General features: G+C 38.6%; 1 protein-coding gene across 1 annotated transcript in view; it reads right to left on the bottom strand.

Annotated features, from left to right (window-relative positions):
* Positions 1-15,295, bottom strand: part of shank2b (SH3 and multiple ankyrin repeat domains 2b) — a 230,239-nt gene that overhangs the window by 89,997 nt on the left and 124,947 nt on the right. The window contains exon 13 of the mRNA XM_085462321.1: positions 4,958-5,039. Within this exon, the coding sequence (XP_085318447.1) occupies positions 4,958-5,039 (82 nt within the window). The remainder of the gene's footprint in view (positions 1-4,957; positions 5,040-15,295) is intronic.

Raw genomic sequence — 15,295 nt, 5'->3', positions numbered from 1 at the left:
GAGAGAGAAGGAAAAGAGAGAGGGAGAGAGAAGGGAGAACAAAGAAGGAGAGAGAGGAGCTAGTGCCATCCTAGCAACAGTTCCCTTAGCAACGCAATCTGTCTGGATAGGAAGGAGGCCGGCACTGCTGACATACTGAAGGTTATCTCCCAGCATTCCCTTACACTTGCTCACTCACTCGCAGACACCCTCCAGCCTAAAGTAGGCGGTCACTGGTAATCACACCATGATCACCTAACTCTTACACGGTGGACATTTCAATAGGTCAGCACAGCAGGGTACGGGAAAGGGCCTGACAGGAAGTGTCCTATTCGATAGTTAATGAGAGGGGGACATCAGGCTGAGGCTGTTTTATCAAAACAGAGTGGGAGATAACGGGTGTGCGACACGCTCCCCAGGATGTATGGGATAAAGTGCTGGCTTACCCCAGTGAGAACGCTGCCTTGGTCTGGACTGTGGGAGGCAATGATGTATTTATAGTCAGCATGAGAGGCTCTATATGTTATGCTATGATATCGCTCTTCTGCTGTCTACATGAAACTTTTTATTGGGGTTTGGAGTTCTGGCTAAAGAGCACAGCAATAAGTTGTTTCCTTACATGACTGATGGCTGCTGGAGAAAATGATGTAAGCTCATGGTGGTTAGAATATGTGGGCGTGTACTCCTAGTCATCATTTCATTACTTTGTGCATTATCATCTGTGACATATGACTGTGAAATTGACTCTTTGGGCACCAGCATCATCAGCGTTCTATTTCAGACAGCCAAGAGTTGATGCATCTGACATCTGGCTTTCTTTCTACTCCAATTCCATTGCAGTCTTTATCAGCAAGGAGCGATTTCCTGTTTACATTTCAGATTTGAAGAGTAATGGAGTGGAAGAAGAGAGTACCTGTGGATTATGGTATCAAAAATGGTGAAATACAGCAATAAAAACATCATTGTAATGCTTGTAAAGCAATCCGATATGGTTTGGTGACCAATCACAGCGAGTTTTTGAGAATATGCTAAACTTTTCTGTTGGTGAAACTGCTGTTTTGCTGCTATTAGCTAGCGTTAGCCACTGTTAGCCAATATCTTGGAAGTGGATGCAACTTTGTTTGACTCTGATGCTTAGTGAAAAAAACTCATTTGATGTTCGAATCATACCTTACTTACATACTGTAAGAGGAAAAGTTTGACACTAGCTGGCAAAATGTTAGCTTACAACCAGCTGTCGTTGTTGTTCAGACTGCTAGCTCTACGGAGACGGTAGGGTCGCATGTCTAACCTGCTGATAACAAGTAATTGCAAAGCCAGTGTGGCTGTGTCTTTCTTTGGTGTAGGGGACTCCTTTGATGATGTAAAGATCTGTATGATGACACAATGACACAACCTGAAATGTCCCTGCATGCCCATGACTACTCTTCACCTCCACATTTTATAAATTACAAATCCTGTTTTAGGTATATTGCTAGATTTACTTTTTAACATTTTGATGTGCTGCCTTAGATATTTTGGACATGAAATAATTATTTCTGTAATGGAAAAATTGCCCTAATATGTGTAAAATCTAGATAGTCATATGTCTCTGTATTTCTTGTACGAATTTGCCATATTGCTTTTATTCTAGTGTGACTGAACCTTTAATTGCTGAACCATTTTACACATAGTGGTGAATCATTTCTGGGATGGGATTCTTTTTATATCCAAACATGTTACTGAGCTGTTGCCAAATAATCTAATTAACTGCGAGCTGTTCCCCCAGTTTTTAAAGCTTTCAGATCGTAACGTATTGAAAACATATGGATGGATTCAAATGTAAGAAAAGACTCAGATTTAACATTTGATATGTTTTCTTTTTACTAGGGTTTTATAGAATACCTGCATTATACTATTCAGGCTGCCAGTCATGCTTTAGTGCTACCTTCAGCTTAGTTTAGTTTGAGCAGTGTGGCACCTTCTTTCTGTCCACAAACACAGACCAAGAAAACTCTTCCTGCCTCATACGGAATTCATCAGCCCCCTCTGCCAGTTAAAAAAACAAATATGAATTTTTAACAAGCCCAGAAGGACGGAGTGCCTTAGAAAAGTCAATCTTCCAACAAAAGGGAAAAAGTGCAACACGCCAATCGTCGAGGTTGAGAAAAATATTAGTTATGACACAGTTTGTTCCATTAGTGAGCACAAAAGCTGTCAAAGCTCCATCGATATTCAGGTTAAAGTTTAATTTAAGATTTCCATTGGACTTAAATGTCACATGAGCCTTCAGTCTTTGCCAACTGGTCTTCATCACTGCGGTGTAGACATGATTCACCTTGACCCATATTGGGGGGGAAAAATCCATCGGCATGTTCACTAAATCGTGCCAGAGGAAATCCAGCAGAGCAATGAGAGAAATGTCATTGTGTCCTTCACAGCTTCATCAGCACAGACATTCCAGCATGTCTTTATGTAGCAATTTAAAACTAGCGTCTAGTGGTTACAGTCACTAGAATTATTTGAAACTCTTTGCTTTTTATAAAATAACTGATAAATAGTAATAATAATAATAATAATAAGTGGGGATAGGTTAATTGGTTAATCCAAATTGCCCATAGGTGTGAATGCGGGAGTGAATGTGAGCGTGAATGGTTGTCTGTCCCTGTGACAGACTGGCGACCTGTCCAGGGTGTACCCCGCCTCTCGCCCTATGACAGCTGGGACAGGCTCCAGCGCCCCCCGTGACCCTGAAAAGGAGGAAGCGAATGGACGGATGGATAATAATAATAATAATAAAACCAAAACAAGAAGCATCAGTGATATTTGCTCTCATTATGTGCTTTAGATTTATGAATAAATAAAAAACACTGAAGCATCTTTAAAATATAAAATATCTTAAAATTGTGAATTGGCACTATAGAAATAAAACAGAACTGAAACGAATAGTTTTTCTTTGTTTGCGTTTAAGTTCTATCTACTTTAACGCATAACATCCACATTATATGACAGACTATTCATCTCTTATTGATGCATTGATTTTATTTTGTGTTCAATTCAGAAAAATGTGATTGTCTTTACTCCTCAGTGCATCTGCTGTAGCTTTTCCTCCTGGACAGACTGACATAGTTTAATCTTTGATACGTATTGTTGGTCGTTTCCACGTAGCAATTTATATCACTGCATATGTTCTGCTTCGATGGAGGACATTCAGCTCACCCGTAGGATTGACTGTTTTAAAAATTGATGTTCAAAGTTCCCGCAAAGCATATCAAGCCCTCTTTCTCTGTCTGGCTCTCTCTCACACACAAACACAAACATGGAAGTGTACATCTTTCTTCATTCCCAACCAACCTTATCTTGAAGTAGATGTGACAGGAGAGACGAGTAAAGGAGACAAGATGGTAAAAACCTTGGGATTCGATGTCAGGTACCATTACACAGAACTTTTCATTTAGCTGAAAGGACACGGTTGCATGCTGATTCCATTTTTGCTACTGTGGCTTTGCTTTTCTCTGAAGAACAAAATGAAGTTTTCTATCCAGAGCTTACTGAAGATTTGTCCATACGCTGAAAATACAAATAATGACTTTCTTTATTAGTAAGTTTACTTTTTATACTGAGGTGTTGCTTCTGTGATGGCAAACAGTGAATTAAAATTCATAATTCATTTATGCTGCAGTGCTTGTGGTATCAGGTACAGTGTATAGGTTTACCTATAATAGACCACCATGAGTGAGAATCCTGTAGTGATTATTGATTTCCAGTCGGTGGGCATTTGTTCAAATATTAATTCAACAAGCATTTTTTTTAGTTGTGACCAAAACTAAAATGTCTGTCTTTCAAAACACAATGTAAATATGTCCTCATAGTCTAACCCGAACTTTTTTAAAGGACAGTGTCACGTAATAAATGAATTAAGCCTGTAACTGTGAGTATGACAGAAACTACAACCTCTGAAACCTATACAGACATGGTGGACAAGTGCACTGTCTACAAAAAACTCTGGGCAACTTTCGAACTGTATTTATTGCATAATTTGCCAAATGGTAAATGGACTGGCTCTTCTGTTGTGCTTTTCTATGCAAGACTCAAGGCACATTATCGATCATGTCTCATTCAGCCAGTCACACACACATTTTTTACATTTTAAGTGCTTTCTGTCAACATTCACGCACACATTTAAACTCCAACGAGCGCATAAGGAGTAACTGGGGGTTCAGTATTTTGCCCAAAGATACTTTGACATGCAGACTTGAGCAGCCAGGGATCAAACCACCAACTTTCCAATTAGTAGATGGCCATAGCTACGCCTTACATTGAAGCTTATGCACGAGTTCAGTGCGTATTAGTAAGGTGTGGCTGGTTTCACTCATGTGGCTGGATTCCTGTGTATTGTGTTCATTATACTCATCATATCATACTATTCAATATTTTCCCGCACTGCCAACTTTCATTCTGCCATCACCGCTTTGGCCCAATCACTTTCTGTCTCTATGAGCCAGTCAGCTGATGTCCTGTGCTCTTCTGTCATTCTGTGTTTCAGACTCTTATTTGTGCCACTTTCCTCCTACACCCCTCCACCTCATCCTGGTGAATTATACATCTTCCTCCAAGTCTCCACCAGCTTCACCTTTGCTACTACCACTGTCTAGACTTCTGGTGCTGTCCTGTTTCATACCACTGCTGGACTCCATTTGGCTACATAGCTTCACTGGAGCCTAATAAGTTAGTATAAATAAATTAAGTTGGCATAACTTGTATTTCTTAAATTGACAACACAGAATTTGGATGCTACATTAACATAAAGAGATTTTGTTTCACTCAAGAGATGACAACGAGCTTTCTGAAAGAGACAGAAACATCATGCAAAAGATTAAATGGGAGCTTTGCCAAAGTGCTCTTGACTTTTTGGTATAATCCATAATACCAAAAAGTATGAAGCAAGTTCACACATCCATGGATTTTTTAGCTTGTTTTTTTAAATGTGACTTCTTACCTTGAAGCATCAAAGCTGTCATAGGAGCCCACAGTGTAGTGCCTGAAGAGCTTCCGTCTGTCAGCACGGTCTGCTCGGGAATCTGCCAATTTACAGCAGAACAAGATCAATACCCAAATACCATTCATAGCAGTTTACAAATCAGTGACAGCTGTTAGGAGAGTGGCACTTAAAATATGGCACAATAAGCCCTGCATCCTCTAAAACAACAGCAGAGCAGCAAATATGAACGTAGTCACCTGTATTTGGTTGGAATGTGTTCTTAAAAGAAACATCACACCATCTCGTTCAGTCACATATAAACATGTAAATACAACAAGATGACCCAAAAAAGTTAAATAAGCTCCTCTTCATGACAGTTTCATGCACTGATAGAGACACGGGGGTATGTCATAATACTCCAGAGAACAAGTGCAAAAAGCATAATCAGCATGGATTCAATGTTAAATTTGTGTAATTTGAGAAAAGTTTCTTTGTCAAGATTATTTGACTAGACTTTGATTACGTATTGACCTTTCTGTGAAACCTTGATATTAACTAATGGTTTTAACTTCTCTGACACAAATGCACCGACGCATTTCAAGTGAATCCAGAAGTATTTAGATTACATTACATAGTTTTAAACAGATGGGTTACCCCAACATGTTCCCACTCCCAAAGCATAACATTTTACGCTAGGTGACAAATCGTCGGTATATTACGCTTCCCGGCACCCAGCACGTCCCTATATTACGAGAAAAATGAGTGAACATGAAAACCTTTTGCAATGAATCCCGCTTTGATATCGCTTTGGAAAACACTATGTAACGTCATTAAAGTGCTGGTTAGGGTTAAGGATAATGTTAGGGTTAGGGCTGGAATTCATGGCCGTGTATTACCGTGGGAGCGTCATTCTACTGGATTTCATCCATAACCTGGCGCATAGCATAAGAACGCAGAAGGTCACCTTTCACCTCGGGACAAATCTTCACTATATTATGCCTCGGGAGTGAGAACAGGGTTGCCATACTAGAAAAATCCTTTAAAAATCCAATAATAACTGGCTATTGTTAAAAACAATCTGACTCAGGTTGGGAATATCTTCACCTTTAAAACAAAAAAATACTGCGAGGTCTATAATTTTCTGCACAACAACACAATGTTTGCAGTTTTGATCTATCAACTGAGCTACAAGTACAGAACTACACACTTTCACCTTTCATTAAATTGTGTAATTTACTTTTTAACCTCTGAAATTGCACTTCAAACAGTATAAAGACTGTAATTCCTAAGAGTTTGTAAAACCTCCTAATTTGGAAGTTTGATATTGATTACTTGATTTACAATCCACTGTATTTTTCTCCAACAAATTATAGATTTACTTTAATTCATTTTTTTTTAAATCACAAAAATGACCTGTGGGAAAATACAAGATTACAGAATACAATTCTTTCATTAAGGTGACAGTAAGATTTAAGAGTAAACAATTCCAGTTGGTAATAGATTATAGAAAATAGTCAGCGATGGCTGATCAACTATGCTCCTTCTTGCTAGTAGATACACTATCATAATTCACAGGGTCACAGGAGGTCTCTGTATGTTGAATATACGTATATAACACCACATAAATACAATAAGCAAGCAGTATTCATAAGAAAGAGGCAAATCAGTTAAAATCCCAGCTATCCCAGGGTACACCTGGGACAGGTCGCCAGTCTGTTACAGGGCTAATGCAGAGAGACAGGTATTTGCATTCACGTTCACATCTATGGGCATTTTAGAATCAGGAATTACCCTGACCCCACTAACTGCATGTCTTTGGACTGTAGGAGGAAGCCAGAGTACTTGGAGAAAATCCACGCAGACAAAGGGAGAACATGCAGAGTCCACACAGAAGGGTACAGACCAGATGGTGGAGTTGTGGAGACCTTTCTGTGAGGAAACAGTGCTAACCACCGTGCCACTTTATGTATTTAGCTTAATTGGTCCTGTATATCTGTCTATCAAACTGTGAAGTGAGGATCTCTGACCAAATATTGCACTGTAGGTCTGTCCAGAAAGTCTGTACTCAGATATTAATTGATGCTAACAAATGATATCAATTTAAGATACTTGGTAACAACATCAATACCAACAGTGGCATGTTGGTTCCTTTCAGCTGGCATACAACTTCACACAGCACATGCAGACAGACTCTCGTCTCCTCACTAGCAGATGAAGTAGTTAATGTTCATACGACTCAACAACACTTTAGGTGGAATCTCAGTTCAGTAAAGCTCCCATTTCAAAAACACTGAAGTATTAACCAGCTATCACACATGCTAACCTGGCCAGCGTGCACGTGAACACCATTTAACTACTAGCAATTACCCGACAGCCACATCAGCCAGCTGTTATCATTAACGTAGTAGCTTGGACCTTAGTGAGATAAAAGCAGAGTAATTATTGCAGGCTGAACACATCCTGCATTTAATGCTGAGACATGAGCCACAATTACTGCATGGAAACATGGAGACCTGGGTGTGTTGCTGGCTGTACAGCTTTACCTGAACTGTGCATAGAGTCTAGAGTGTGGAGAACGTTCAAGCAAATAAAGAGTAAAATACAGAGGACAGCCAGAGAAGAGAGTTTTAGTCCTGATGACGAGGGTTGGCTGTGAGCGATGGATGAAAGAGAGTAAAGGTAAACGGACTGGTCCTCATATAGCGCTTTTCTACTCTGAGCAGTCGAAGCGCTTTATACAAATAATTCATTCACCCAATCACACCATTCACACAAGCACTGTTTTCTAAACTGTTAAGTGCTTACTGTCTAACATTCATACGGCTGCATCGGAGAGTAACATGGAGTATCTTGCCCAAGGATATTTGCCATGCAGACTGGTGGAGCCTGGCATCGAACCACCAACCTTCCGGTTAGTAGCTCTACCACCTGAGCTACAGCTATACATGTAGCTGCCATCACCAGTGTGTGAATGTGTGTGTGAATGGGTGGATGACTGGATGTGTAAAGCGCTTTGGAGTCCTTAGGGACCAGTAAAGCGCTATATAAATACAGGCCATTTACAGCCACCCCCAGAGTCTGCAGGGAGATGTGGACAAGATGTTAAACTTTGTTTTTTCTACTAATAATTTGTGTTTCTTGTTTTGTTGTAGCTGTGAATTTAGCTTTAAAATGCAGGAAGTGACTGGTTTAATTTTTCACTGCTAGTACTGTTTTCACATCTTCTTTAATGTAACATAACTAATACCACAATTTATCCAAAGTAATTCTTTTAAAAACTTTTTTCATAATTTACAATAATTAAGTTACTAATCTTAAACATGTATTATATTAAATCAAACCTATAACTGGAACAAATTGTTGACACTTAACAAGTTAAGTTATTTGAATATGACTTCTTCACTATTGCTTTTCTTGGTGTTAGGACAGGGATAGGGTCAAAATTGCACACTCAGTCAATTAGTTAATGAACACACATCTAAACTATACTACACATTTTGCACATTTTGCATCTTGCACATGTCTTTGTCATGTCTCGTCTATAATATCCTGAAAATAACTTGAACCTGGTATTCAATATCACTGCACAACCCACTTTGCATTGTCTCTGTCCTGTCTTTGTTTATCGTACAGTTAGTATTGTATAGTTAGTAATTAGTACCTTTTTATCCCTTATTTTTAACAACATTTAGCGTGTTATTTATTTGTAATTTCTAGTTTTATATCTCTTGGAGATATATCTTTTATATACTTATATATGCACGAAGGGGGACTTGGGGTGAAACAGCATTTCAGTACACTGTACACTATGTATACTGCTGTATTGACAATAAAGCTCTTGAATCTTGAAAATCAAAAGGCCTCTGCAAAGCCAGAACATCTTACTATTCATCACTGATTGAAGAAAATAAGAACAACCCCAGGTTTCTCTTCAGCTCTGTAGCCAGGCTGACAAACAGTCAGAGCTCTGTTGAGCCAACCATCCCTTTAACGTTAACTAGTAATGACTTCATGAACTTCTTCACAAATAAAATTTTAGAGAAAAATAATCATCCCACAGATGTAATATTATCTACAGCTACTCTTAGTACCATTGATGTTCATTTAGACTCTTTTTCTCCATTGATCTTTCTGAGTTACCTTCAATAATTACTTCCTCCAAACTATCAACGTGTCTTTTAGACCCCATTCCTACAAAACTGCTCAAAGAAGTCCTGCCATTAATTAATGCTTCAATCTTAAATATGATCAACCTATCTCTAATAATCGGCTATGTACCACAGGCCTTCAAGCTAGCTGTAGTTAAACCTTTACTCAAAAAGCATCTCTAGACCTTCCTTTCATATCAAACATCCTTGAAAGAGTAGTTGTCAAACAGCTAACAGATCATCTGCAGAGGTTTATTTGAAGAGTTTCAGTCAGGTTTCAGAGCTCATCACAGCACAGAAACAGCTTTAGTGAAGGTTACAAATGATCTTCTTATGGCCTCTGACAGTGGACTCATCTCTGTGCTTGTCCTGCTAGACCTCAGTGCAGCGTTCGATACTGTCGACCATAATATCCTATTAGAGCGATTAGAACATGCTGTAGGTATTACAGGTACTGCACTGCAGTGGTTTGTATCATATCTATCTAATAGACTCCAGTTTGTGCATGTAAATGGAGAGTCCTCTTCACACACTGAGGTTAATTATGGAGTTCCACAAGGTTCAGTGCTAGGACCAATTCTGTTTACATTATACATGCTTCCCTTAGGCAGCATCATTAGAAGACATAGCATACATTTACACTGCTATGCAGATGACACCCAGCTCTATCTGTCCATGAAGCCAGATAACACACACCAATGAGTTAAACTGCAGGAATATCTTAAAGACATAAAGACCTGGATGGCCGCTAACTTTCTGCTTCTTAATTATTTCTTCCATTTGCACAACATCTCAAAAAATTCGAAATATCCTGTCTCAGAGTGACGCTGAAAAACTAGTTCATGCATTTATTACTTCAAGGCTGGACGACTGTAATTCATTATTATCAGGATGTCCTAAAAACTCCCTGAAAAGCTTTCAGTTGACCCAAAATGCTTCTGTGAGAATGCTGACAGGGGACAGAAAGAGAGCAGATTTCTCCTTATAATGGCTCCGGCTTCACTGGTTACATCCAGTAGCAAATTTAAAATCCTTCTCCTCACATACAAGGTCTTGAATATTCAGGGACCATCTCATCTTGAAGACCTTATTGTATCATATCACCGTTCCTAGGCTATTTAAAAGTAGTATGGGAGGCTTCAGCTTTCAGGCCCCTCTTCTCTGAAACCAGCTCCCAGCTTAAATTCAGGAGACAGATACTCTCTCTACTTTTAAGATTAGGCTTAAGACTTTCCTTTGTAATAAAGCATATAGTTAGGGCTGGATCAGGTGACCCTGAATCCTCCCTTAGTTACAACAAGACTTCTAGGAGCTTTCCATGATGCACTGAATGTTTCTCCTTCTCCCACCTTTATCCTCTCTCATGTGTTAAGTCACCACTCTGCATTCAATTATGAGATATTATTAATCTCTGGTTCTCTTCCACAGCGTGTCTCTTGTACCGTCTCTCTCCGCTCACCCCCACCTGGTCAGGGCAGATGGCCGCCTTTTCCTAAGCCTGGAGGTTTCTTCCCTTTTACAAAAGGTGCTTGTTCAAAGTAGGCCGTTTGATTGCTGGGGTTTCTCTGTATTATTGTGATTCTTTGCCTTACAATATTAAGCACCTTGAGGTAACTGTTGTTGTGTTTTGGTGCTATATAAATAAAAGTAAACTGAATTGAGTTGAATCAAAATTGCACATTAGTATTTTCCCAGGTTTGACATTCTAGTATCTTGTTTCTTACTACAGGGGTGGGCAGCAACATTAATATTTCCTGGTAAAGTGCTGCCCTGCGGTGGTGAAAGTTTCGAATGCATATTTGAAGAGGATAATTGCCATAAATGTACCACGTATCATAAAAAGGTTCATGTTACCTTGTTATTTTTAAATCCACTTAATCTTGTAGAAGTCGATGAGAAATTAACTGAATATAGTTCAGGTGTCTGAATAAGTACTTTAGATAGTAATAAAAATATGAAAATTATGACAACTTTAAGTTCTTTAAGGCCTTTAAGTTCACTTAACTATATGAAGGCAGCAAGCTTTCTTAACTTTTCAAGTTCAGTTAACATTTTTTTGTTTGCAATACATAAGAACTAAAAGCAGTGCACAGCAGGCAGCACATACAGTTTAAAAAATATATTTTCTGGAGTTCCAGAGGGTGGCAATATTGGCTAATACATGCACTAATATAAGAGCTGACCGGTAAATGTAGAAATTCAAAAGCAGTGTGTTACATAGTGGAGGCACAGAAGATAAAACAGGAAACATTTTATCGAATGCTATCATTAAGAAACACAAACCTTAAGCTGTAAGAAATCCTGTTAGAAATGCTTTCTCTGTCAGGTCTATTACCCATAGTCACACTTGTGGAAGGTGTGCATTAGCCTCCACACTCTACTTTAGTGGACTTTAGAAAATGGTGTTGAAAAAGAGCTTTAAAAGAGCTTGATTTAAAAAAGAAGTATTGTGGACACACAGGCTTGAGTAAAGCTGTCTTACTCTCTCAGCAGCGTCTCCTCCCCCTTCTCTCTCTCTCTCTTTCCTTCCTTCACACACTCTCTCTCACACCAGCTGTCACACTTTCACAGAAACTCCATCTCCTCTGATCCGGCTTAGATCTTGTCATTTTTACAGGAACACCCCACCCCCCTCCCCCACAGACTTTATGTCCACATTGTCAAATTGGAAGAGGGAAAATGTGGCTTGAAGTAGGTGATTGGCTGATAAGAGATTAACAGTGTTTATACAGAAAAGAAAGAGGACGATCAATAAAGCAGAGTTAAGAAAAAAAATCATGGAGGAAAGCAGAGAAAGAGGGAGGAGCAAATCTACAACATAGTCACACTCCATAGCAACTGCTGTGTGACTCGGGCCAGCTGGTTTCTATGGCCACAGATCAAGAGATGGTGTGTGTGTGTGTGTATTAATGCGTGCTTGTGCATTACCATTAAGAACAGAAAACATCTTTTTCCTTGACTACATTTATATTGTTTTTCCATAAGCTGTTTTTGCAAATGTTTTCTTTTTCTTAACCTAGTCTGTGAGGTAGGAATGTGAAAATGAGACGGGGGAATTGGCACATTTATCCAAAGAGACTCAGCACAGCTTTATTTGGTGACAGCATCATTACCTACACTGTGACATGGAATTACAGGGGAAGTCCCTGTTTTAAGCTGTCGACTTAAAGAGTTTGCTTTCTCTCAGATTATGTGATTTGATTTGTGTTTTCATATAATCACCATCATCCATCTGGCACTTCTTGCACATCCTGTGACTGTGTATTGTCGTCTTTAGTGCACTTAAGCAAAAACCCTTGCAAGCGCTCAAACGCAGGATCTGGGAGTTTACCTGGACATGAAAAAAGGAGCGCACCTGATTTTAAAATAAAGCCCGGTTGTGAATGACTCTGCACTCTATTTCAGGTCTTTTAATTGTATTGCATGTTTCCAGAGGCCCGTAAACTTGTCAGACTGTTACTAAATACAAAGCAGACAAATATTTAAGACTCAGAGCTCTTAGAGTTTTTAAAACATGCTTGAAAAGATGACAGAATGATCTCTTCAGGGAGGTTTTTCCAAAGTTATCATTTACCAGTTTGCCAGTTACCCATTTAGTTCATTCATTTGTGCAGATGTTTTCAGGGGTCTGTAATCCAGAAAATACTGCAAGTTGTTGAGGTTTAACAGTTTCCCAACAAAACTTAAAGTGTGCTGAAATCTAATATCTGCTAATTAATACTAGAATTTCACTCACCACCTCTACCACTGTAACTATGATTTAGCATTTAGGCTTCAGGTTTGGTGTGCTGGCACAGTTAAGTGTTTGATGTCTGACTTCGTCCTTGCCAACTTCAGTCGATGAACTGGACCCATTTACCGTGTTGGTGGTGTTTGGGGCGATTTTAAATGGAGCTGACAAATTTTATGACTTGCTGAGTCATTCAGAGGTTTGAGCTTCAGTTTGGTTGGAATTGTAACATTTTATTAGTCTGATACCTAAAAAGCAAAGCAACAAAACAACAACATAATAGCAACCAGTTGAGTGTCGTCACAGAGGATAGATGGAGAAAGATTACATTCTCATTTCAACCCTCATATATTCAAAACAAAATACTGCAGCCAGTTTTTTACGTATTTGTCAGATTTAAATGTTTCAGATCATCAAAAATTTTTTATATTAGACAAAGATTGACCAAAACAAATACAAAATTATGATTTCATATACTGGTGACCCCTTTAATTATGCCACACTATTAGTGTTAGTAAGGCTTTAGGGAATGTATAAATACAGATACATTTATCCATCTGTTACTGTTACACTATGTGTTGCTATCACTGATACTACATCACTGCTAGTAATAATCATAATCAGAACAGTATAGCTGTATTTATAAATGGCACCCAAAGTAATAAATTAAAATATAAATGATGAATTAAGCACTTTCTAATGCCTTAATAATGCGTAATAGTGTGACATTATTATAAAGTGCTACCAATTTATTAAGAGAAAAAAATGTATCCAAACCTAACTGGCCTTATGTGAAAAAGGAGTTACTTTGGACTTTTGGGAAAGCTGAGCTCCGTTTCACTACCTGTACTCGTGTCTCATCATTGTCAGACCTGTTATGTCAAGAAATCACTTAAATAAAAGCTGTGTGACAAAATGAAGGAGGCTGAAAGGTCTCAAAAGCAACACTTCATACAACAATCTAAAAAAATCATCTGAGAAACAAAGACAGCAGACAATATTCCTAAATGGAGAAAACTTGGAACAGTGGTGAACTTTCCCACGAGTTGCCTGTCCACTAAAATAAGTCCAAGAGCAACTTATCCAAGAAGAACATCTAATAAGAAAGAGACTGGGCATGAATTGAATGCATGGGAGAGTTCAACAGCTGCTGAGCAAAAAGGTCACTGAAGCTTGTCTCACATTTGTCAAAACAAACATTTTGCCGATCATCAAGACAAAAAAAATGACAAAATGGCAGCAGATGTCACTCTTGGACAATAATGTGTTAAAAGAAAACAGTTAAATTAACCAGCATTCTTCAGTTAATCTGACTTAATCGCTCGATGTGTTGTTTTACAATTTGGTTCAAAATTCCCTTTAACTTTCTTAAACCTAGAAAGTCTAACTTAAGTATTTCAGAAAACATGTTGGGGAATGAGAAAGAACATCATGTATGGGTAGAACTTCACTTATTCCAATTCAGTTTCTAATGGCACAAAGTTCAACTCATAACTATGACAAATTCTGGATATGATGTGAACAAAAACACCTGAAAGCTCAGTTTGAGTTTGGTGTCATTGGAGTTTTCTACAGTACCGCTGAGAGAGCTGGGGCTACAGTCATCGTTACTCTACAAGTAAAACTTTGGAAAATGATAAACAAAAACATTTTTGGGGAAAATACTGTCTACCTTTTCTTTCTCCCCTAGATATATTGTATATGTCATTTTTTTGTTATACGTTTTTTTCATTCAAAAAAAAGAAGTTCTTTGCCCTCGTAAACATGAAGCAATCTTTTTGAGTAAAATGTAACTTAAGTATAAAGAAAACAAAAGGTTTATTTACTCAAATCATCATTACAGCTACAGAAAAGATTTCGATGTCAGTAGATTGTGGTCGAGTTCTGCTTTCTTACCCGTCCCAGTTCAAGTACATAATACTAGCTACCAAGGCTGCTGTAGGACAAACATCTCAAGATCTCTGTCTAAATAAATAAATAAACCTGGGTAAATTCCCAGATGATTAAACATGCAACTATTTTGCTGGTAGTAACTGAAATAAGTTAAGAAAATCAACAGCCTATGTATGCAAGATAATTCATAATTTTATTGGGGGGATTATATTGGTTGGGTCCGATTATTGGGGGGGGCACAACCCCCTAACCACCCTGGAAATTACGCCCCTGCTGAAATGAGATGTCGGTAACACTGCTGGTTTTGCAGTTAGCTCTTGTTAGCCTGTATTGGTGAAGCTGTCTTCGAGGTCGGTGATACTTTGTTGGACTGACAGTTGGTAATTTTTAGGACTCTCAAGCCTAACATTAGCTGTTGTATATGAAGTGATCACCTCTACAAAAGCAGAATTTTCGACAGTTTGCTGTTTTGGAGCATTGAGGAGGAAAGAGAGGAAAGTAATTGTTGCTCCCCATCAGTCTATCTGGGAAGGGCCATTTCCAAAGAAGTCCAAACATTTTGAAGTTCATCATTCTAGAGTGAGA

Source organism: Copadichromis virginalis, linkage group LG1 (assembly GCF_057382275.1).
Source record: "Copadichromis virginalis isolate Kocher_CV1m ecotype Utaka linkage group LG1, C_Virginalis_male_GT1.1, whole genome shotgun sequence".
Classification (NCBI taxonomy): Eukaryota; Metazoa; Chordata; class Actinopteri; order Cichliformes; family Cichlidae; genus Copadichromis; species Copadichromis virginalis.
This window is presented reverse-complemented; position numbering and strand designations above follow the sequence as displayed.